The 26570-nt window shown below is 39.2% G+C and overlaps 1 protein-coding gene across 1 annotated transcript in view; it reads right to left on the bottom strand.

The window, feature by feature from the left end:
* Positions 1–24450, bottom strand: part of GPR50 (G protein-coupled receptor 50) — a 131208-nt gene extending 106758 nt beyond the window's left edge. Inside the window, exon 1 of the mRNA XM_075184259.1 lies at positions 23742–24450. Coding sequence (XP_075040360.1) covers positions 23742–23940 — 199 coding nt within the window. The 5' untranslated portion in view covers positions 23941–24450. The remainder of the gene's footprint in view (positions 1–23741) is intronic.
* Positions 24451–26570: the final 2120 nt, after the last annotated feature.

Raw genomic sequence — 26570 nt, 5'->3', positions numbered from 1 at the left:
TAAAGGGATTACTGTCATAATGGCTGGTGCCAGCAGCTGCTTGGTTCTCCTGGTCTTCTGTGAACTGATGTGAATCCATATTAATGGCACAGAGCAATGTGACTGGAGACTTTTAAGAACACTACCAGCTCTAATATTTCTGTTTCAACACTGCCAATGAGCAATAGCAGACTGTAGACTGGCAAGAACACTGCCACCTCCCCTATTATTTCTGTATCAGCACTGAACACTGCCACCTCACTTGTTTCTGTGTGAGCTATGGCACAGTACAATGTCACTGGAGATTTTTAAGAACACTGCCAGCCCTATTATTTCTGTTTCAGCACTGAACATTGCCACCTCTCCTGTTTCTGGGTGAGCTATGGCACAGTACAGTGTCGCTGGAGAATTTTAAGGACACTTCCATCCCTCTTTCTCTTTCATTAATGACACTGGCCATCTGCACTGGAGATTGCCAAGAACCCTGCTACCTTTTCTGTGTCTCTCTGTGACAAGTGTGAGAAAGTGGGGGGCTGGATGTCCGAGCGCCCAAAACGCTGCAAGGGAAAAGGGCCCATGTTCTCGTGTGCTGGGCACTCATTATGCTGTAAGGGAAAGGGGAAAATATGGGAGGGGCAGCTCTGCAGGGTAAGTGCAGCACAGGAATTGCCCTCGCTGGGCTATACTCACGGCAGCAGGTCTATGATGGTGACTCTCTCTATCCCTGCTACTCCAGGGATTTTCACTCACGGGGGTCTTCCGAAGATCTTGTCTGACAACCAATGCCTGTAAAACAAGGGAGACCAAGCCACACAGAACAATCCCTTCCCAAACACCCCAGGTACTCACCCAATCCTGAGAGACCACTATGCACCATGCCTTTCTTCAACTTGGACAGAATCCTCCCACTCACACGTCCTCAACCGCCCGGGTCTACTGGAACTCAGCCGCTCCACAGGCGTACTCCCACGGTCTGAGCCCCGGCTGTTCAGCCTACCTTCTCTTGGGGCTCAGGACTTTAGGTGCCCTTTTGGATGGGTAGAGGGCTCTCAGTAACTTATACACTTAACTATCAAGGGACCAAGTGTCCCCTATGCTACCCAGGGACCTAGCATCCTGCTAAACCAGGGCCTATCGCTTACTACCAACTATAAGGGCCTACTGCCTTGCTAACCACCTGGACCTACTGTCCCTATAACCACAAGAACCCAATGTTCTTTTCACTTCTACAGGGCTGTCGCCCTGCCATTCTGTCAGGAGCCTAGTGCCCCACTAGCTTTGAGGCCTGTGCCTCTCTACGCTCAAGGCCCTTGCGCCCTGCTACGCTCAAGGGCCTTGCGCCCGCTAAATCTCAAGGGCCTTGTGCCCTGCTAATTGAAGGGCATTGCGCCCTACTAACTCAAGGGCCTTGCGCCTCTTCTCCGATTCGCCGCTCTGCTTCCTGCTGCTTTCGTGGTGGGGAGCGCTCTTAGCCCTTGCACGGGCTCTCCGCCGATGATTGCTTAGCCGGCTCCTTCTCTTGCCGAGGCATCTTCATGTGGCAGGGTAGCTCACAGCCCTTACAAGGGCTCCCTGGCACTTCCGCCGGTGTCTTCGGCTTCTCCGCCGCTGGAAGTCCCATGGTGTCCTCTTCCTTCACCTCCGCCGTCGCGCTGATGTCACTAGCCGCCGACACGCTGACGTCACTTGGCGGCGCCAAGAGCCTTGATTGGCTCGCCACGGCGCCAACAGTTGAAACGCCCATAGGTGAGCCAGGGTTGGTTCACCTATCCTGCCGCCGATTGGTCAGCAGGGGGAGGTGAGCCCTGATTGGCTCACTTGCCCTCTGCTGCCGGGACCTGTCGGGGAAGAATGGAAGTACTCACCGCTGGAACGCAGGATCGGTGAGTAGCTTGCAGTCTCTTCTTTGTTCAGCCTCTTCCTGGGCATGGCAGCCACAGGGCCCCTCTTCACATCTCTGTGAAACGATGCCGGATCTCCATGGAGGGCAGTACTTACAGAATCCAAAATTCACGAGATCCGACAATGCAACGATGACGTTTTGCCTTTTTTTAGTTCCGAGGGTGCGTGAAATTACAGAACCGAGTACTCGAATCTGCAATGTTTCAGGTGGGCTCGGTTTTCAGAAAACTGAGACTGAGCATCTCTAACACAAAACAATCTAAATATGATATTTTTGAGATTTTAGGCATGTGAAGAAACAAATCAAAATACATCATATTAGATTTGCTCATATGCCAAATATGTGGCCATAATTGTATGGTATGATCTAAATCAATGCATATTTGGCCCTTCTAGCTATATATCTGAATTTACTCTAAGGAGCTTTTCTTTAGGTAGCTCTAACTTCTACCATTTTTTCACTCCAATAAAGTGCAGTTGGCAAATAGTATGCTGTAACCAATAACTCCCAATTAGATATTAACTTTTAACAGTCTAGTATAATAAAAATAAAGGTACCCACAATTGCAACAACAGAAATGTAATCAGCCACGTTTAATCATTTTTATTGCTCATTACTTAAAAACAATTGCTGATTATGGCCAGAATGAACAATATGTTCTCTAAATATTAACAATATTATATTTAGATTTTTGCGTTTAAAGCAGTTAGTGGTATAAAAGTTTATGAATTAGATTGATCCACATTAGTGAGGCAGAAGGGCTGTTGCATAGGAGCAAGCATGACTCCATCTTTATATTTTATTTACATGATACCATATGTTGAGATGTCCTGCACCCATGTTTATTGTGGTAATATCATGCAGTTGGAGCCATCTTTAGTTAACATTTGTCAATACACAAGTGTAGATAACAGAGTATGGCTCATTTACAAAGTGCAAATGCAAAAACAAACCTTTGCTTTGCATGACAAGCTTATTTTATTGAGCACAGGAGGTGGAGAGGGTGTGTGTATATGGATGTTCCCTGCTGCACAGGAGGTCAGCTTTTTTCTCACCGCAAAGAGCTTTTTCCTAGCACCTATGAGCTGGTGGAGATTAAGGCGTATGTTTACTAAACTGTAGGTTTAAAAACATGGAGTTGTGGCCTATAGCAACCAATCAGATTATAGCTGTCATTTTGTAGAATGTACTAAACAAATGATAAAACTAGAATCGGATTGGTTGCTATAGGCAACCTCTCCTCTTTTTCAAACCTGGAAGTCATGGTTATGCCAGTGTCTATCAGTTTTATCCGTATAAAATTATAACAATGTCAGGTCACAGAAAAGAGTTCTTACTATAGAACATGATGATGTATAATCTGTTAATAGCCTATCGTATTTACAAACTTGTCTGAACTATTCTCTTATAAAGTGTTGAAGAACTGTTATACAGGTAAGGGATATTTTATCCAAAAACCCACTATCTAGAAAGTTACCCAGAAAGAAAAAAGTAAATAATGATAATGTCAGACACACACAGATGTGGTCAGGAGCAGGATCCTCCTACAGTCACTGTGTTGTTCATACTTTCATACTTGCCAACTTCTGCTGCCTCCCTGATGGAGGGGACGTGGTGACGCCATTGTGTCACTGTAGCCCCGCCCCCGGTGGCATTTCGTGGCATTGTGCGCTGGGGGTAGAGCTTAACTACACTAATTACGTCATTAAGCTTGGCCCCCTATGTGATCAGGGAAAGTTCCTGCTATTTTTGGAGTCCGGGAGACTAGGCAAACTTTGGGAGTCTTCTGGACATTCCGGGGAATAGGCAAGTATGATGTTACTATATAGTAAATAGAGAAATTCTGGTGCAAAGTGGGGAAAGACCAAGATTTTGAATGTACTTTACTATAGTGGGGCTCCAAATGACAAATAAAAACTTGTATCCGGAAATCACTAAGTGCCAAGCATCATGGATCATCATCATCAACATTTATTTATATAGCGCCAGCAGATTCCGTAGCGCTTTACAATTGGGAGCAAACATTAATAAAACAATACTGGGTAATACATACAGACAGAGAAGTAAGAGAACCCTGCTCGCAAGCTTACAATCTGTGGATAAAATAAGCTCTAATTGTCTGCATTTGTAAAATAGCAGCAAAATATTATTGAATGCTAGTAACCCACTTTTCATAACTTCACTCTCACTTTTGAGCGAAATGTGCTAGGTTAAACAATAGAAATCACATATTATTCTTGTTGATAGACCAAATATGACAATCCTTTGTATTACTTTGTAGCCATCATCATCATCATCATCATCACCGTTTATTTATATAGCGCCACTAATTCTGCAGCGCTGTACAGAGAACTCACTCACATCAGTCACTGCCCCATTGGGGCTTACAGTCTAAATTTCCTAGCACACACACAGACAGACAGACAGACACAGACTAGGGTCAATTTGTTAGCAGCCAAATAACCTACCAGTATGTTTTTGGAGTGTGGGAGGAAACCGGAGCACCTGGAGGAAACCCACGCAATCACGGAGAGAACATACAAACTCCTCACAGATAAGGCCATGGTCAGGAATTGAACTCATGACCCCAGTGCTGTGAGGCAGAAGTGCTAACCACTAAGCCACCGTGCTTCCCAACTTTAATTTACTAAATAAATGAAAAAAATATTGTGCCACATATCCTGGAAATTATTGTACTTTCTAGACTTGAGCTAGAAGGTAACTGGCCTCTCATTTGATTCAGTAGGTTGTCTAGTTTATTAAGTGGTATGTTTTCCCCACTTTATTTTGTTTTTGTGCCTCTGGAACCTTTTATAATACACAGATCTCATATTTGAAATAAAATATAAATTGCACAAACATTGGTAGTAATGTAAAATGAAAAGTCAACCCCATACAAAGGGGCGCTATTCTTATCGGGAGACCTGCTGGTATGACAATCCCTTCTCTACAATCGTCTTTTGTTTGATAAATAAATGAAAATGTGTTATTTCTTGCTGCTGTGCCACTTTCCGGAAACTGACAATGGTGCTTTATGAAAATGGAAAATCTTTTAAAAACAAAATAAAGTATGATTTGTATAGAAAAATAACTGTTATTGATGTTGGAATGTTATAAGCCCAAAAATGACAAAACAGGCTCAGCTCAGGAGTTATAAAAATGGTTGCCTTAGCAGTGAAGGAGTTAAACATGGAGCAACAAGTCATACTACAAAACTGCATGCCCTCTTTATTCTCCACAATTTTTAAATTGGTAGTTGTCAACAATGTATTTTTTTTTATAGAAATCTTTCAGTTTCTAGTTCATGTTTCTTATTAACCTGAATCCTTTTTAACTGTAACAATTTCTTTTGAATTGCCATTACAGTAAACATTACATTAAGCGCAATACATTATTCCCTTGAATGTCTGTCTATAATCCAATGAGGGCAATGGCAGTTTGTAGATCTTAGAATTTTTTACTTGTGGAACCCTAGAGTAAGGCTGGGTACACACTACTGTGTTCTCAGCCGATTATTGGGCCAATCAGATGATAAACGACTCATTGGCCCGATATCACAGTAGTGTGTGCCATGGAATGATGAACGATTATCTTCCAAACCATGAAATTGTTGATCGAGATTTTCAAACTGAAATTAAAATCTTGTTCAACGATGGAACGATGTTGTTCCAATTCTGCAGTGTGTATGCAGAATTGGAACGACAATTTAGCTGATAGTGACAACCCCAGTGAACACCTTGACACGCTTCCCCATGGATTGACTAGGAATGCAAAATCTGACTCATCGGCCACTTCTTACCTTTTCCTCGTTGAGGTTTTGCCCAGCTCCATCCCTGAGAAGCTTTTGATTTTCACTCCATGGTTTTCCACTTCTTTGTTGCTACTTGACTTGCGCTGCCTTCTCCGGAGCCTGGAGGTTTGCCCCACGGACACCCAGGAAGCTCCTTCTAGCACCTCTCTGAACCACACTTAGTGAATCAAAATCTATAGTCTTGCTCTCAAATGCTCCCTCCAATGCAAAACATCCCCCCATACTTCACCCGGGGCACCTGGTATACCGTCCCCGGAAGGGCTAAGTACACTGGCAGGTCGTCTTCCTTGACCCATCCCCGATTGCCTGATGCCATGGCTGAGACACAGAACAGAGCTGGAGCTGAGCACGTAATCTGCTAGGAGTTACAGTGCTGACAATAACACAGCATAAAACATTTCCTTCATTCTGCAGGTACTGAGTACTGGTCAGGAAGATATGTTATTGCTTACAGATGTTGTTGCAAGTACAAATCTAATGAGTAAAGCCCTCACAAGGCATATAAGCTTCTATAAAAATAATGTAAAGAAGGTGTAAGTCGTGCAATCTGTAAAACTGTATATGAATGATTGAACACCTCCACTATGATGCTGGAAAATGGATAGTAAACTTTTATGACATAAATATACCTATTAAAATGCCAGGACACATATTACAGTGCATGAAAATATCACACATAACTCCACAACTACATTAGACACTCGGTACACAAGGATTCTCATTAAAAACAGGAGCTGCTGTCATCCATTCAACCAATGGTTATGACAGATGCACAGCACAGATCTGAAGGTAATCGTGTATAATGTATACACATGAATCGGCATGCTGAACGAAACTTTAGTCATTCGGAAAACCATTAGAGATAACAAATTACTTGAAAGTTTTTGTAGTGTGTACCTAGCCTAAAAGCTTATAAGAAGGGGAGGGGGTCATGAGAGGTGCCAGAGAGACCAAGGTCGTGAGAGGCACCCCCTTCTTTAGCCTTCAGCTCCAATCTCTTACATCATGAGTTCCCACACATCTGCAGAGCATGCACCTCCAACAGTTCTGTAATGCAAGTACAGCAAGGCATTGCCCCATCTGCCAATCAGGAAGTTCTCCAGTGAATACCACACAGGGTCTGTCAGTATCTTTGCGTAACTATACGTATTAGACTCTGCTCTCTTCTGTTAGGCAGAATCCTTACATTACTAGTGTAAATTCTTTGGACTCAGTCTATAGAGTGCTGTTCTTTTTTACAGTTATATGCACATTTTTTTTTTTACTGTCCCATTTATCCCTTCATAGGAGCAGAAGGTTGTTGAATTTATGATACAGAATGGCTTTAGATATGGATGTTTAATTTATTGTTCCAAATTTGTTTTTCTTTTAAACTTCTGTTAAAACCAAATAAAATCAGCTGGTCTATAACACAGGCAAGATAATTATATGTGTTTCATTGTGACTGCTTCACCCCCACTTAAAAGAACAGATGATCACACTGGACCATGGTTACTGGGCCACGATACACCAAAATCTACCTAAACATTTATAAATGATATGGTCACTCCAGGATTTGTGACTTTCCATTCTCATCAAGCTTATGCTGGCACCAATGCTCTTAATGGGCACTTTGCTAGGTGGCATATGTTTTGTACCTGCTGGGTAGGTGCAAACACACGCTAATAATAAGGACCTATTGTAAACCAGAATGCATATGCTGCTGATGCAGAGGTGGAGGCATCTTGGTATGTATTCGGCCATGCATATGGGGGAAAATATGTTCGTTTTCATGCTCTTTTAAGAATAAGTCACTCCAGTTTTGGTCCAACTCTGCAGTCATGGCCAAAAGTTATGAGAATAACACAAATATTGGTTTTCAAAAAGTTTGCTACTTTAGTGTTTTTAGACCTTTTTGTCAGATGTTGCTATTGAAGTAGAATTACAACCATTTCAAAAGTGTCAAAGGCTTTTATTGACAATTACATTAAGTTTATGGAAAGAGTCAATATTTTCAGTGTTGACCCCTTTTTTTGAAGACCTCTGCAATTCGCCCTGGCATGCTGTCAATCAACTCCTGGGCCACATACTGACTGATGTCTGCCCATTCTTGCCTATTCAATGCTTGGTTTTTGTTTGTCCACCCGTCTCTTGAGGATTGACCACAAGTTCTCAATGGGGTTAAGGTCTGAGTAGTTCCCTGACCATGGACCTAAAATTTCAATGTTTTAATAACCGAGCCACTTAGTTATCACTTTTGCCTTATGGAAAGGTGCTCCATCATTCTGGAAAAGACATTGTTCATCACCAAACTGTTCTTGGATGGTTGGGAGAAGTTGCTCTTGGAGGTTGTTTTGGTACCATTCTTTATTCATGGCTGTGTTCTTAGGCAAAATTGTGAGAGAGCCCACTACCTTGGTTGAGAAGCAACCCACACATGAATGGTCTCAGGATGCTTTACTGTTATCATGACACAGGACTGATAGTAGCACTTACCTTTCCTTCTACAGACAAGCATTTTTCCAGATGCTCCAAACAAGTTAAAAGGGGATCCATCAGAGAAAATGACTTTACCTAAGTCCTCAGCAGTCCAATCCCTGTAGCTTTTGCAGAATATCGTCTGTCCCTGATGTGTTTCCTGGAGAGAAGTGGTTTCTTTGCTGGCCTTCTTGACACCAGGTCATCCACCAAAAGTTTTCGCCTCATTGTGCGTGCAGATGCACTCACACCTGCCTGCTGCCATTCCTGAGCAAACTCTGCCACTGGTGGTGCCACGATCCAGCAGCTGAATCAACTTTAGGAGACGGTCCTGGCGCTTGCTCAGCGTTCTTGGGTGCCCTGAACCCTTCTTCACAACTATTGAACCTCTCTCCTTGATGTTCTTGATGATCCGATGAATGGTTGATTTAGGTGCAATCCTACTAGCAGCAATATCCTTGCCTGTGAAACCCTTTTTGTGCAAAGCAATGACAACTGCACTTGTTTCCTTGTAGGTAACCATGGTTAACAGAGGAAGAACAATGCTGTCAAGCACCACCCTCCTTTTAAAGCTTCCAGTCTGTTATTCTAACTCATGATAGAGTGATCTCCAGCCTTTTCCTCGTCAACACTGTCACCTGTGTTAACGGGAGAATAACTGACCTGATGTCAGCTGGTCCTTTTGTGGCAGGGCTGAAATGCAGTGGAAATTGTTGTTTTTGGGATAAAGTTCATTGTCATGGCAAAGAGGGACTTTGAAATTAATAGCAATTTATCTGATCACTCTTCATAACATTCTGGAGTATATGCACATTGCCATCATAAAAACTGAGGCAGCAGACTTTGTGAAAAATAATATTTGTGTCATTCTCAAAACTTTTCACTATGACTGTATATTAGCCCCTGAATCAGTGTTGAATGACCCTAAAAAGATGAGGCATGCAACATCACATCTAGGCTCCAAAAGCATCAGCCCCTAATCTAAGTGCCGTAGCCACTGTTGTTGTGTTCAAAGTAGTGCCTGAGGCTATAGGAATTCCAAAAATTGCAGTATGACAGTCCTAGGGTCTTGAGCTAAGTCCCTAGCTATGTGTTTAGTTCAGAACATAACATCATTCCACCCCCTTCTTTCTCACTAATTCTAGAAAGAGATTGTGTCTGCCAGGAAACAGAGCTTTGCTCTGCCTGAGCCATCATTAGCCAATAGAAGTTCACTGTAGGTTAGGAATCGATGTCCTATCTAAGGGTCTGATTCATTAAGGATCTTAACTTAATAAACTTCTTATTTCAGTCTCCTGGACAAAACCATGTTACAATGCAAGGGGTGCAAATTAGTATTCTGTTTTTGCACATAAGTTAAATACTGACTGTTTTTTCATGTAGCACACAAATATAAACTTTAAATTTCAGTGTTCAAATAAGCTATCAAGTATCTGTGTGCTACATGAAAAAAACAGTCAGTATTTAACTTCTGTGCAAAACAGAAAACTAATTTGCACCCCTTGCATTGTAACATGGTTTTGTCCAGGAGACTTAAATAAGAAGTTTCTTAAGTTAAGATCCTTAATGAATCAGGCCCTAAGAGAAGTTCAAGGTCACAGATCCACATCAACAGAAATAGGTGAAGAAAGTAAATAATATATTGGCTACCAATATAGCGTCTATCAGAGAGGTTTTTTGCGCAACAGGTAGAAAAAGATCTATTAGGTATACCCCTTGTATACTATCCATTAAGAAAGGGTCCATTTAGTAGCTACCTGTAATTTAATGAATTATTTTATATGCTAGTCATAAGAATGGGTTATCCTTTGAGTACAAGATACAAGGATGATCTGTGCACAAGTTATATTTCGCAGTTCTACATTGTACCATGAACCCTTGAATGTTAACTCTCACAAGTTTGGCCATGTCTACCTCTTATCGCCTCATCCTCTTTGTAATGTTTCTTTTATTCTAGTTGTGTCTTCTTAGGTAGTAACTTTCACTAATGTCTCTTTATTATCTCTTAATTTTTACTGATTCAGATGTTTATCTTACCCCTTAAATGTATTTTGCTTTGTTTATTTTCTCTTCATTGTGCAGTGCTGCGGATTCTGTGGCGCCATATAAAATAAGATGATGATTATAAAATGTAGCTTAGCACTGTATAACCTACTGAGAATTGTAGAGTGTACAATGCAAGACACTAATACATGCGATATGCTGGACTATGATGAGTATAATATACTGTACACTGCTGGGTTTAGTATTTAGGGCACTGATAGGTAGACTGAGTCTTTATCCCGTTAAACCTACAGACAACCCCTGCACCCCCACTGACACCAACTAAAAGAATTGCACTCATACAGTTCCCATCTCATAAAAGTTTTGCTTTACAGAAGAAAATGCAAGAATGTCTTTAACCCCATTGTGAATGAGCTAGGACAAGACTGCAAACTTTCTGAAGAGGTTAAAGTAAACTTCTGGCACAATAGGAAGGACTAGAACAATAAAGACAATTTAAAAGATATCGACATTGTGGAATTTATCATGTGTCCCTGTTTTGCTTTCACCTGTGGATTGTTTTGCATGTGTTTATTCCTATAACCTCTCTAAATACCAAGACCTTATCTATTCTTACAACCTGTTTTGTATATAGCTCATCGCTCATGTCTCTATTATGCACTTAATCCCTCCTTTATAAACTAGACTGCTTTAATTGGGTTATAAATCTGCTTCATGCTACTGTGTAATTCTGTCTGATTCTGGTATCACATTCTTTTGCAAAGTAAAATATATGGACTGTGCATATACAAACCCTATTTTTAATATTTTGCAATGTTTTTGGCATTAAGAATTAATTTATATAATGTTTTTGAACTGCGGATCATGTAAAACCTAATGGTCTAAGAAGACCTTTACATTCTCAAAATTTTAGAGACTATTTTCACTATAGTAAAAGTTGCCTGGAATGCAACATCTTCAATATGCTCTCATGATATGTATACTATTGTGATCAGTGATCCCTATTATGACAGTCATTCAAGCTGTGGCCAACATGAAGATATATATGGGTGGGGTAACATGTTTGAGCCCTGTGCTGCTGATAAAAACACAGCTAGGGCTAGATTTACTAAGCTGCGCGTTTGAAAAAGTGGGGATGTTGCCTATAGCAACCAATCAGATTCTAGCTGTCATTTTGTAGAAGGTACTAAATAAATGACAGCTAGAATCTGATTGGTTGCTATAGGCAACATTCCCACTTTTTCAAACCCGCAGCTTAGTAAATCTAGCCCCTAGTCTTCAACAGCATCCAATCTCCTACTACTTCCTAGCCCCACTGTTTGGTAGATATCTCCCTGAGTGGGGAGCAATGTTTTTTCTCCAGGTATACCAGAAACTCTGTGTAGAAGCAGACTATTGACAGTGCTGGACACACTGATAAATTGTTTAAGATATTGTTTGGACTGGAAATAAATTGTTTCTTGCTGGTAATGTATAACCATAGGCTGATTCATGTGCATGAAAGCACAAGAGAAGCCACGTACCATTGTTTTCAGGATTTTACTATACTTTGCATGGGGCAGGATATCGTTCAGAAAATACAAATATAAACATCATCATCATCATTTATTTATTTATATAGCACCACTAATTCCACAGCGCTGTGCAGAGAACTCACTCTCATCAGTCCCTGCCCCATTGGAGCTTACAGTCTAAATTCCTTAACACACACACACAGACTAGGGTCAATTTGAAAGCTGCCAATTAACCTACCAGTATGTTTTTGGAGTGTGGGAGGAAACTGGAGCACCTGGAGGAAACCAAACATAAATGCAAGACTATGTAATTGATCAACAGAAAAACATAATCTTTTAACATTGTTTTTTGAAAAGTGTTTATTTACTATGTTATAACCAATGGTTTTACATTTTGATTTATTGGCCAAATATGTGGTATGGATAGGGTTGTTTTTCAGAGATCAAGTTCCAAAGAGAATGAGATGTTAAAAATGTCCTCTGTCACACCCACTAGCCTATTCATGTCTCTCTGACTGGTGATTGGCCAGCACTACCTAACGATTAGAACTTTATTCTACTCAACCTGCATTTGCATACCCCTTCCCTCTCCTACAAAGAGGGGTGCACATCTGCGTAGAAGCATACACATGTGTCCACTTTCAGGGCATGTACAGAACAATTTCATGCAAGATGTGCTATGCAAACTGGCGCACGTCCCAATCTGCATCATTCCCACTCATTTCTATGAGAAAAGAAAATCACAAACAGCCTGATTATTGCTGCTGACCTACTGGAAACAGTAACAGACATTATAGTGCATTTACAGTGTTCTGTAAACTGTTTATAGATTGTGTGATCAAATAAATCTTGTTTTATTAACTCCTTAACAACCGCCCATTGTGTTATGGTGCATAGGAAGGAGGACCGCACACCTGGAGCCCACGACTCCACAGAGATGATCATAAATATTTCTGATTTTTTTGCCGACAGCTTAATTATTTCTGCAGACAGTTCAATAAAACGCTGTGCAGTGTACACAGGGTACAATACCAACATCCTGTATCCACCAAGATCACATGATCACCTCTGTCTGCTGCAGGAGGGAGCTACCCAGGTTTGTTTTAAGTGTAATAAAAACTGTTTGCTTCAGGTCCAAATGGAGCTAGTATGTCAACTGCAGTTAATGCAAACAAACACTTGCTGTAAAATTAAAATATATTTGTAGTGTCCCGCCAAGGTTTACGCTAGCCTAATGGGGGACACTCTATTAAAAATAATCATAGTTCAACAACAACAACAACAACAAAATAAAAAAAGTTTATTCCCCCACCATACACACTTCTAGCTCCTATAACGCTAGTGAAAAATACATATAATTGGTATCAAAATATACAGAACACATAGGGGAACAGAAAACACTTCCATCATAATTGTAATAGTGCACTATTTGTTTTAAAATAATAAGTATGATCATGGGAAAGTTCAGTTTTTACTATAATCATAGAATTTAGCATTTATAACCCTAAATAATAAACAATTATTAATGTAAGAGTGCTACTAAGACATATTAGTTCCCCTCTGATACTGTAATGAAAATAAAATATATACTTTGTCTTTTATTCAGCTCATAGCAAAAATGTGTCTGTTCACATAGCTACAAAGTATTCTGGTCATTAAGAAGTTAAAAGTATGACTATAACATTTACTGCACAAGTATTTAATACAGTGTTCCCCGATAAAAGTTTATTTGTGCTTTTGTTTACTTATGAAATATACTTGGTTATGAAATTTAATTAGATTATTTGTTATACAAAACTTTCTCTGTTTTCTGAAACAATTTATTCCCTTTTTCCAAGTCAGATTCTTATCATAAGACTAACTACTGCTGCACACTGTACTCTACGCCTACGGTGTAAGTAAATACAATAAAATCTCTCTCTAACAACTTTAGCTGTGTATGAAAAGGGCTAATTGTGTAAATAAAAATATTTATCTTCTTACTGCCACAATACCACCCAACATGTCAGTCGTCAGGAGAAGGACGAGGGGCTTGGGGCTGCATATTACATATCTCCCTTCCTAACAATGCACTGCTCTGTTCTTCAGCAGATACAGGGTTTACCAAATTTACCAATAACAGCTATATTATTATAAGAAAAAAAAAAACTACAGTGCACAACAAGTTAAAACAAAATTGAACAAATAAAACAAATGTGTGTAACACCAACAACAGAAATAGTAATAGTCTAAAGCATTTCATGAAGAAAATAAATGATCCTTGAGTTATTGTAACATTGATTATTGTCCAGAGATGCATAGTCTGTAGGACTAAGTATATATATATATAAAATAGGTGATTCAAGAACGGACAAAGTGCAATCCAAACATACCAAATGTTGATCCTGAGGGTAAACCGTCTCAATATGAAATGTCACTCATGATGACGTCCAAATGAACATGAAAAACAGTGGAGATAAAGGATCAAATAGGGCTCCGGTTTACACAGCCACAATAAGAAGAAATCCATTACTTACATGTAAGCAGCGGAAATTCCTCCGTCTACGATCGGTCCATCTCTATCAGCTGTCCAGATACAGAGGTCCCAAGCAAAATTGACTACAAGTGTTGTGTCGATTTTATCTAAATTATTTCTAAAAAGGTAACAGGCAACCTCCAGATCCATAATATGATTTTATTCAATAATTGTCAGTAGTAACTGACAAAATAACACTGTATCAGTGTAAAAGAGTCATATAGATTGAGACAAATAATTGTGAGAGCTCTTCTGTTAATTACAACGAAACGCGTTGAGCGGCTATACCTTACAATTATTTGGGAACCAAAACCAGAACACGGGGGTCAATAAACATCTCTAATTATTATAGTTACAATATATGATCATTTCATCTAACACCTTCAACCTTCAGCTCTGTTCCTACATCACAGCTCACACAGATTTATTGTTTCCTAAGAATGAGATCTGTGAGATTGTGTAAGGCTTTGCATGCTAAAAAAAAAACCTGTGTCATTCACTGACATACAAACAACTGACAGAAAAAGTTCAAAAACTGTTTATCCAAACTATAAAACCAAAATCCCCCCCCCGCCCCCCTCCTCCGTACTCAGGTATTATGTCTACACTCCTGTTGCTTATTACATTAGCAGGCAGAGGTGGGACAGCATCCTCTGCTCCTCAGAATGGGAGTGTGGCGCCGTGCTGTGACATCATAACCAAGCGCCGCACTCTCAGCATAACACCACTTACCAACTTTGTAGTGTTGCCCTCCTGGAAGTCCCGGAGGGATAGTGAAGTGAGAGAGCGGAAGGGGGCTCGGCTCGGCAAATCACATAATTTTGGCCCCATGAAAGTATCATTTTTCTGCAGGGGTGGGGCCAAATTATACTTTTTGGGACATAAAGATGTTTTTATTTTTGTAAAATATTGAAAGAGAGCCCTATTCCCCCCATCATCATAATGATATTTAAAAATGTCAAACTGCAGTAAAGTACCGCCAAAGGGGACATTTCTAAACTTCAATATGCAGGGGTTAATAGTATATACATTCATCTATAGACGCAGAAATAAAGAAAAACTATATACGCTAAAAATGCAATTTTCATCCCACACACCATGACCCCCAGTATGTGTGTGAAGCAAGCTGTTTAATGGTATTTTGTGCAAAATTAACTGTAAAAACATTGTTTAACGACAGCAGGACATTGGCAAAATGTGAAAAATAAAGCTAGTTCCAGCTAATTAAATCACCTACTAAGAATCCACAGAACCTTTGTTACTTGGCACTTTTCTGTGACCAGTAGCTTGTAGATAGAGATAGTTCAGTTGGCGGAGTGAGAGCTCGCTCTCTGTACAGCTCAAACCAGTTCTCCTGCAGGCACATTGAATGGCACCTGACAGTTAATGGAATGCAGCTTTAATTTCTTTTCATTTTAACCACTACATTCAAATTGTGATCCTCTCCAAGGATACTCACCCATAATGTATACACATTTTTTTTGTTAATTGTGACAGAATGTAATTTTTTATTTCTTTTTCTGTTTAAAATGTGGTTATTGTCCCAGCCAATGTTGATTCTACCAATTCATGTAAAGTGTTTTAAAAGTTTATTGTGTTGATAATGAAATTCATTGCACAATTATTATGTGTAAAATGAAACTAGTCTTCATGTTAAAGCTTGACTCCTGATGCTAATCTGAAACTATTCACACATAGATGAACTAGGAGAAAATGTTACATCTATATTTCTAAATAGGTGTATTTGACAAGGATCAGAGAATGTGTTATATTCATCATCCATCTCATTCACATTCATGTGTTACCAGTTTAGAAGTTGGAGGGGCAATACTAGCCTGTGTCCAAACCGTTCTCAGCAGCACAGAGTATTTAAGAAACAAGTGTACTTGTCTTATCCACTTGTTAGATTATGTTTTTAAGTTCAGGCTGCATGTGGCAAGTGAGATGATGTTAGGAAAGAAGGAAAGAGGACAGGCTGGAAGCCACAGACTATCACGGGTATATTTACTAAACTGCGAGTTTGATAAAAGTGCAGATGTTGCTTATAGCAACCAATCAGATTCTAGTTACCATTTGTTTATTACACTCCACAAAATGACAGCTAGAATCTGATTGGTTGCCATAGGCAATATCTCCATTTTTTCAAACCCGCAGATTAGTAAATATACCCCTGAGAGCTAGGCAGGCACAATCTCCCAATAGCACAGAGTAGTGATGTGAGTTTCACGTCACACTGATGAAGGAAGATTGTGGTGTCAAAAACATCTCTACATATAATGAAGTTCATACATCCAACCATATAGAATTTACTTCTCATACAGTGATTAAACAATACTTACTTTCAACTGTAGTATTATATCTGATATTATTGCACATCAGAAACCTGAAAATGCATGTACATTATTCTGTATCCTGTTGTGATAGGCAAATGTCTGTGTGTCTCAGTTTGGGCAATATTAGCTTATAGGTCATTGAAGTACTGAAGGAATACTAATTTAAGTTTGGGTAAGAAATATATATCTACATTATGCTTGAAGCAATAAAAATAAGTGAATTTCATGTGACAAGATACTTAAAAAGTCCATAAAAAACCCTTCCCCATTGCCTCCAAGGTGTAAAATAGAGGTGATCGAAATGTTGTGTACCTAGTCCTGCCCCAAACACACCACACAGCAGAAAAAATTGACTGTCACCTTTCCAGCTTTATTCATAGACGATAATGCGAATTTAGCAAAGGAAAACAGGACTCACTGAAACTTTGCATCTTTGCGGAATGACGTATTCCGCTCCAAAACTCCTTTATCATGCCAATCACACAATAAACAACCGTTAGGTCCGATATCGTTTTAGTGTGTACGCTTCAACAATTATGTTTTAGCATTCAAAGCACATTGTATCATTTGATTTAATTTTATAGCCGGACTAAAAATCTCTATAAAGGATGGAAAGATGGTGTGACCACGCTGCAGTGTGTATGCACTCACAGCCAGCAGTGTAAGCAGATCTCCATAAAGTTTACAGAGTAACGATCTTTTCAGCAGATGGGCATGACAAAAGAGCACAGATCTGTAGGTAAAGCTTGTAAAACATGTATAGTGTATACCCATGAATCAGCATACTGATCGGGACTTTCAGTTGTTGGTAAAATCGTTAACGATATCGCATTGTGAGAATTTTTTTGTAGTGTGTACCCTGCCTTAGGCCTGGCACATATGATTGTTTTATTTACGTCTCTGTTTAGGTTTTTTATAGATGAATGAAGGAGAGACGAATACTTACACAGATGTCAATGGGACTGATTAAGTGGAGTAAATAGTTCCATAAATAGACGAATACATAAGAGATGTCTTTCTTACATACGTATGTACGTAGGGCTGTAGAACAGTATCCTACTAATTGGCTTTATATTGGTGCTTCCATGTTTTTCAATATATATATTGAAATCGATGCCTAGCCCATTGGTTGTCAAACATGTTGGCATATAAAGTAACAAAAACACTATGGGGCATATTCAATTGTCCGCGGTTTCCGCCGCGGAAAAACTATTACCAGTATTACGGCAATAGTAAGCCGGATTTCAGCTCACAGCTCCCTGATCCACGAGCTGAAATCCAGCAAGAAATGTACCGTAACAACGGTATTTACGCGCACTATTACCGTAATGACGGTAATAGTGCGCGGGGCGCGTTACTTTTGGCTGTAATGCCAACAATTGCATATGCCCCAATGTGTTACAAGTGAATCAGCACACAAAATCAAAGGCAGCCCTCTGTACCAAGCACTCCGATGCGTTGAAAACCTAAAATATTATGCAGCAACAAAAAGATTTGGGACAGAGACGGTGCTTTTGATATATCATACAAATCACATATTTCCGAGTATAATTGTGAAACACCACTTAAAAATAAAACATATGAAGTCTATTCTAAAAATACATTTCAGAGTCAGTTCATAAATAACATGAAGAATGATTTCTTGAATGCCCAATGATCTGTTTTCAAAATCCTTCTTCAATATTCACTCATCCAAATTGTGCATATTAAACAGAAACACGGAAAAGCACATCATAGTGTAATATTGTTAACTTGCGTATATACACACAGTTTTCTCCTCTTAATCCAAAAATGAACGAAACAATCACCCGTGAACCGTGAAAAATTGATAACACTTAAATATCTTCAATCCCAGTTGTGAATGCACTTACGAGATGTCAATTCCAAAACAGCTTTAAATATCACATCAGATGCATCCTGGAATACGGAACTCTAATAAACTTCATTCAGCCGTCCATATATAAAGCAAAGGATAACACTGATAGTGTATTAACTTTTTCTACCATTTATTAAAATCCAATTTACACACTTAGGGGTACACACCCCAAACAAAAAACTTTAAAATCCAGCAGCACATATGAGGGTGGACTCTTACCCCAATATAGATGATATATGCGTGGAAAGATTAGTCACAACAGAATGATATTCTGGTCAGCCGTCACTCTCTGTCCATGTATATTAGGGAAAGGCTTGTCGAGGCTTCTGACAAAGATTTGTTAAATCGAAACGCGTGGGGGCTGGGGATGAGAGACATAGAGGACTTTAACCTTTCCCTAATATACTTGGACAGAGAGTGCCAGTTCACCCGAATATCATCATTCTAGGGTGACTAATCTTTCCATGCGTATATCATTTATGTTGGCATGTGGTAAGTCTGGGAGTCATTTTATATTAATTAGTTTACCTTTGCCTACAAATTAAACACATTATTGTTATTGACCTTTAACAACTAAAACATTAGGTAAATGAAACATAACAGACCTGCTCTACAACGTGTAATACCAGGAAAGTTTAAAACATTTTCTTTCCTTGAAATAACATGTACCTGTTATATGTCAAAATGTTATTTTCTCCCTGGACTAATTAACATGTAGACAGAAGAATGCCAGTAAACTTGTGTTATGTATTGTAGTTATAATTTTCAGCTTCATTTAGAGATAGACTCATTTTGCACCCCAAATATGTGCCCAACAGTGGTGTTGAGACACGTGATAGTGTTAGTGGTAAATGTGAAAGTTACATTACCCTATACATCCACAATTTAATGTAACGAAGTGTCATATAGAATTACAAAAAATAGTGTCTTCACAATTGTATTCTTAAATGCCAAAATCGTATTTTCTGTACTTAATCCATTATTTACCACTTTATAAATCTTCTTTCCTAGAATAGTCCAAATGCAAATGACAAGTATGTGATCCGAATTGACAGCAAAGACTTGACATAATATAGCCACAATGCTTATGGATGAAGTATTATCCTCTGGAGGGGTCAAAACGCCAGTACAGCCAATCAGCAGAGGCTACATAATGCTGCTGGAGTCATAATATTCATCACATATCTTTATATCAGGCCTCTAGCACCCATAGAAAGTATGTCTCCTAAAAACCATTATGAACGATAAGTCCAAATGTCATTAAATCGCATCTTCATGGAGTATGCTACACGTATGTGTATCTACGTGTACACACCTTTATGGTGCTTAACAGGCGCGGAAATGCGGATACTTACCCTACAAAAATGGACATATGCCCACCTGCAAGTGAAGCCCTTTGTGTATATATAGTAATTATGATTTGTATGTATAGAATTGATTGATGAAGAAAACACCTTTCACCTTAATGAGCAACAGATCTATGAGGAACCATGAGATAGATAAAGTGTTTATATCACCCTTGGTTTGTCAATAAACAGGATAGAAATCAAGCTGCCAAAAATGGTAGTGAGGCAAATGCAATACCCAGCTCTGGTTTAGTTAGGATAGATAACAAGTTAAAAAATAGCTTAGTGTTCGTAAGTCCACTAGTTTATATCATTCACAATACTTTATATTCTAGGGAAAGCAATTCACAATACAAAAACAGCTGCTTTTCACTATTCTAATAAAACAAGAAATGAATGAAATGTCATGTTGAGTGACATGCTACATGTTATATCCATGTTATGCTACAAGATGGAGAGTGGTGTGAAGTCAGAGAAAGGGTTAAATAGATCCCTAAGGACATATATAGACAGTTTTCTTCTCTGCCGCTGCACCTGATGCTTTTAACGGGTTGGCAAATATTCCCGCATTAAAGGGTTGCTGATGGAGTACATTGGACGGCTTCTGTGGCTAGTCCAATCAGCTCTACTAATTATTATCCAATGCAGACAGTCTACTTAACATGGAGATTAGCATCAAGTGTATTTCTGATGGGATGAGTATCTCCCATAACTGGGACCCTCCCTGTTCTAGTAATTGGGTTGGGGGTTCATTGGCAAAATAATATTTTACCTAGAGTCCTCCTTTAAAGGGAATAAACCAGGGCACTTGGCAGGAGCGGGGTGTACCTGGTCAAAGAATTGGATTTGAATGTTATGTAATTAGTTCTCATATTACCCTCTGATGTCCTCATCAGTCAGGTAAACCCCATTGCTGTCAAGTCCACTGGTCATTCAGACTAAACATTGAGATGCAACTGTGGGTTCCACCCACTTTACTGTGTTCTTTTCATACCACATAACAAACATGCACAAGTCCTGCTATGAAGAAATCATTAATACGATACTGAAATGTTACTCAATTAGAGGACTTATTATTTATTAAGTACATGCTTTCTAGAGCTCTTGCTGCTGAATAAAACATAGGTACTACTGCCAAGTCTTACCGATGTTTTGTTGAATGAATAACTGTTTGGTTAAGACAAGCTATCCTACTATTTTTTTATCACAAATTGGCGACTGAAGTTTATGGCTGATATTTCAATTCACCACAACCCAGAAAACAGCAGGGAGTCTCCCACATATATTAAATATAATCATTAATCATGCATAGAAATTAGGTTAAATGTGCATACAATAGGCTCATATGTTTTACTGAAGATTTGTAAAAAAAAAATAACACAAAACACAAATATGTAAATGTTCCTGATAATGCATATGCAGTAATTGTGTGTGGGAAGACTGTAGGTATCTGGAAATCCACTGTGGACATGAAACACTGTTTGGGGGGAGGGGGACTTCTGCAGAATCCTTATGTTCTTTTACTGAGCATTTGATGGATATTGTGGCTGGTAGACTATTGTAGAGCAAAATGTTTATGTGCTCATAATTTATACATATTGTATATATAAAGGATGTAATGTGGCACTTTAATATGAGGTGTAAATGGAAACAACTCATATTGAAATCCTGCCTTAGGCTGGACCACAGTAAAAGTGTAACCATTGCCATCTAATTTGGTTTCTCAATCCAAACCTTTGATGTTCATGTGGTTTTCAGGTACCCAGAATCAGGCAAAACAAGCTAGGGAATTGTCCCCAAAATGCAAAGAATGTTCAAAAAAAGCAACAAGGCATTAATACTACTTGCAACCACCAGCCCAGGGCCGTAACTAGGGCTGTGCCATAGGGGCGACCGCCCAGGGCGCAGCGCTGAAGGGGGGCGCAATTTAGGAATATTTTAGGTTAATTTGGTTAAAATTGAGGGCTAGGGGGGCGGCATTTGTCTTTCTCGCCCAGGGCACTAGAATTCTAAGTTACGGCTCTGCACCAGCCAATACAAATCCTTTCCATTCAAACCATTTATTTATTATACAGTGTAGTTTGCAGAATATGCTAAAGCAGAATTAATATATACCATACTTGTATGTATATTAAATGCACGCTAAGCATATATCAAAAATGTCCTGGGCCATTTGACAAATGAAGGTTTAGAATGGCACCCACAGGAATCCTGTGTTTGCCCTCTGTGGCGGTTCCGATTATGCTATACTTTTTACATTGGGGACCTCCTTCTAAAATCCTGCACGTGCCCCCTGTGCTCCCCCCCCCCCCCCCCTCAATCCGACCATGCGTGCCCCTGCAGGGCACACGAAAACAGGTGTAGAACTAATTTCTGTCACTTTATCAATTGTTACAATGGACCAAGGAAAAATCCTACAATGCTAACATGAGAATGTGGATTTATAGAATTGATTTCCTACAACTTGCTGTCCCAAAAGTAACCTAAGACAAATGAATCATTATAGACACTACCTTTATCAATAGAGCAGTTACATCAACTGCAGAGAGTGCACACATTACCCCATCTCTGTTCAGAACATTGATATAACATAACTTAAATCACTGCATGACAAATCTTTCTTCTACACAGGATTCCCAGTGAACCAAACAGTAAGGTTTTAATAAAGCAATACTTAAATAGTTATACTAACATCAAACATTGGGAAAATAGCAGCTTAATCTCCCCCATTGCTTTATAATATCTCTAGAGTAATCATATTGTAGCACAACTACCCATTTAAGTCCATAAAATAAATAAACTGGGATAATTTAATAACCCAAGATTCCATTGAAAAAAACATCCTGACCACCAATACAAGCTAAAATAAATCAAATATGATGTGTCCATTTCACAATACATTAAAAAAAACAGTATTCCTTCACTTAAATTAGAGATTTGTGTGTCAATAGATTGTATTTATATACAGTTATATTGCTTCAACAAAATAAATTTTAGCTAAGCTTAATGTTATCCATTGACATTACCTCTTCCAACTGCTCTGTTTGGAACTTGTAATTTCTTATTGCAGTCACCTTTGTTAAGTTAATTAAACAATGAGCCCAGGGAGCTGCGATAGGAAAATAAGTGGTAAATTCGGGGGGCAGTCCATATTGTACCGAGGGGTAGGGGTCATGTTGGAGGGTCAGCAGTGACCAGTATATCACAGAGTTATTCTACATCATCCGTTTCCCTTTGGCTACAAATGTTAGCGCGGAGCTCATCATGCCCAGGTACTTACTGTAGCTTCGCTCCTATGGAATAGTGGACAGTAGGTCACCATAAGTCCTCTGTGACCTTGAGCTACATCACTGACTCCTGATCGCTGTCATATCGGAGTTATTAGTTCCCACTGATAACACTGTGATAACTTAAGTGACTTAAACGGAGGTGGCACATTAATATACACACCTCTGTACAACCAAGATGGTAAAAAGAAATGTGCACAGTTTGCAGGTATAATAAATATTAATTATTAACATTATTAAGACTTTAAATGCTACTCCACACATCTTGTTGTGTATAAATAGTGCAAGACCCCCCCCCCCCCCCCCAAGCACATGCAATTGATTCACAGATGTGAAGCATTCAAACAGATCGTGAGCTTGTGAGAAAACTGTACATTTTGATCATGGCACCTATCTATATTTTAAACATTACCCCCTCTGATTTTGTTTTATTTCTAATACTGTAAGAATCTACAAACGTAACGTTCATTTTCTTGTTTGCCCAAGCTAGCGTTTTATGCTAAATATTGTAGATAATGTGTATAATAAATTGCCAATATGTGGAGCAGAAGTTGGTAAAACTCCAGGAAATGTTACCTTGCACTGTACTAGTAAAACCTTAGATAACGATGGGCATATATCTCTTAATAAAGAGTTGCTAGATTGAAAGCACTAATTGCCTATAGGTTCGCTGCATCTAACCCACTACAACCACCTCTCACATGTTCGGTACCCACCAGCATTCTGGAGTTTTTTGTTCCTGAGGACTGAAAGAATGACCAATACATTGCCTAGGATGTCCACAACGATGGTGAAGATGAGAACAACAGCCAGAGCGGTGGTCAACCCAGGAGAAGCTTGGTCCTCTCTATCTCGCTCTGTGCCAGCTGCTCCTGGTGTCCAGCAGTCCAGACAAGTCCTATTCAACTCCATCATCTCTGTGCACTTGAAGGGGGCAATCGGGACAAGACTGGATCTCTTCACGGGGTGCAATGCTACTCAAAAGGAGTGGGCTGGTCTATCGGACTGACTTGGAGATGATGGACCTTCTTTTGCTGCCAGCACACAAGCTCTTTGGTGCTAACATGCCACCCCCACCCCCAGCCCTATAGTCGCAGCATCTCCTTGATGAGAGCGTGGTTCTGCCCTCCACCACATGATTTGGCTCCTTTTTCATCCATGCAGTGTCAATCAGGTCCTCACACACTGCAACACATTTCCATTCATAGTGTCCACGCTCCGTTGACTACAAAGGCATACGGTTCAGTAATATCCATTAGGTGCTGCTGTGATTTCTATTTGTCTTGCAGAGTGTTTCCAGCCGGGCAGCGTGTCTGCGCTCTTCAAGACCTCTATCAGTTGTGCTTTAAGTATAGAAAGTCCCGTGGATCTGCTTTTTAAGTACATTACTCCCTGTGCTACTGCTTGCTTCGTGGATATAGCATGCACTGTATGAATCAGGGAAAGGCACAGTGAAACTGACACTGACACCAGCAGCAAATGCATCTATTGGTGATATCAGAAAAAGACACATTTAATGAAAACTGCTTTTCTTAAAGCTCATCCCACATAGGGTCAATTGAAGTTATGGGGAAATACATTAAAAGCTTAACCTGCTGTTATCTTTGGTATCTTAAGATCATATAATAACAACTGGTACTATATCATATATCAAATTCTCAGATGTATAACAACACAGCTATGGGGCATTTTACATCAAGCATCAATTACCAGTCAGGCATCTGCGTTTATTCAGGAGTATATCCTCCCCAGGCACAATATTAACAAGCAGAAGGAACCAGTTTGGTACTGAAAACTTGCTCTTTTAAGTAGCTGTTTGGTATCTATACACACATACACACAAACATAAAACAATTTGCATGGGAATTCCAACTTGGCTGTTCACAAAAATATAAAAATTCTATGTATATAAATACCTAAGTACATAAATATCTATATATTAATAACATAAGTAAGATTTTTATTTGACATCATATACCAAATTAAAGGTCTTGGTCTGTAGATTTGCAGAAAAATATTGCATAGTTTTGAAGTTATTTGGAAAAATGTCCACCAGCCATTTACAATAATGCATTTCCATTGTCTCTGGAAAATGTGACAGTTGGTAATATACCTGTGCACCTGCTGGTTGCTCTGGAAACTGTGACAGTTAGTGATCTCTCCCTGTTCACTTGCTGGGTGATCTGGAACGTGGGACCTGCTGAGTGGTCTGGAAACTGGAACAGTTATTTGCAGCCACATTTATCAGCGCCTCTTGCAGGGACCATGCCCAGCGATGCAACTTCGATGGAAGAAGTTATGCATATATTGTAGTATATAAAGAAATTCTTTAGTTCTTTTAATATAATAATTGATAATTTAGTTATTTATTCATTATACTCTGTTGTTAAAATTTCTACATGTAATGCAGAATATAAAAAAGTCATTGAATTCTGTTAATAAAGTAATTTAGTCATTACATTTCACTTTAATTTAAGGTGGTTACTGCCGGGTTTTGCTAGTTATTTATTATTTTTAGTTTAATTTAACTCTGTTTGGAACAGCTTGAATCTGTTAGCTGCAACATGAGAGGTTATGTATTACAGGCGGGCAATCTGTGCTTTTTTCTTCCAGTTTCCATGAATTTGGCATGCATTAAAACTTCATGAAACCAGAAGGATTTGGTTCTGTTTTGGAACTATTTACACCTTTACATTAACAGTATTCTGTGCTGGACCCTCTAAGCTGAGTCATCTGGGTACAACAGTGTGTGTAGTGTTGTAACTTGATAGAGTTCTCATGAACTTATATAACACTCTTTAGATCGGTAACTCCGTAAAAATGTTGTTTATAATTTTACTATAATAAGCAGTAAAGCAAATTAATAATTGTTGCATTTGTAGCTTTGAGTTATTATTACTGTGGATTCATGTTAATGTGCATAAGAAGTGTAACCAGGAAACCAGTGTCTAGATACAAAAGCATGACCAGGTTTTATCTGTTTAGCTTAGTAATTACTAGATGAATAAAAGAAGCCCATTGTTGACTTCTCAATGACACAAATTCATTTTGATAACTAACATAATGGGTTAATTGTGCATAATTATTGTATTCTCACTGTCACATACAGGGAAGTGTTTCTTGTTTGCAAAAATACAAAAGGTATATTATCCAATGCATGTTTTCCTTTGGTTTATTGTAAAAGCAACATGAAGGTAATATTATAATATGAGTAATAGCGTAATAGCTTATCTGCAGGGGCAGGATGGGCTGGGGGCTAGGGGGCATCTGCCTCCCCTGGGCTATAGGCTGACATGGGCTGTGTCAATGGGCCCCATGCACTTCTTTCCTTTAAATTCTTCCTAATAGGCTGCTGAGTCAACCAAAAGTAACATTCTGTAAAGCACTGTGTCATAAACATCTGAAGAATACATATGTATTATAACATACAGCGTCTTGTTAGAAAAGCTCATTAGTAAGGATGTTGACCCAATTTTTCCAAAAAAGCAACAATTTTAGAAAAAGAAGACTGAGAAGAGTAAGGAGGGGGGTGGGGGGCGGCGTGG

Source organism: Mixophyes fleayi, chromosome 9 (assembly GCF_038048845.1).
Source record: "Mixophyes fleayi isolate aMixFle1 chromosome 9, aMixFle1.hap1, whole genome shotgun sequence".
Taxonomy (NCBI): Eukaryota; Metazoa; Chordata; class Amphibia; order Anura; family Limnodynastidae; genus Mixophyes; species Mixophyes fleayi.
This window is presented reverse-complemented; position numbering and strand designations above follow the sequence as displayed.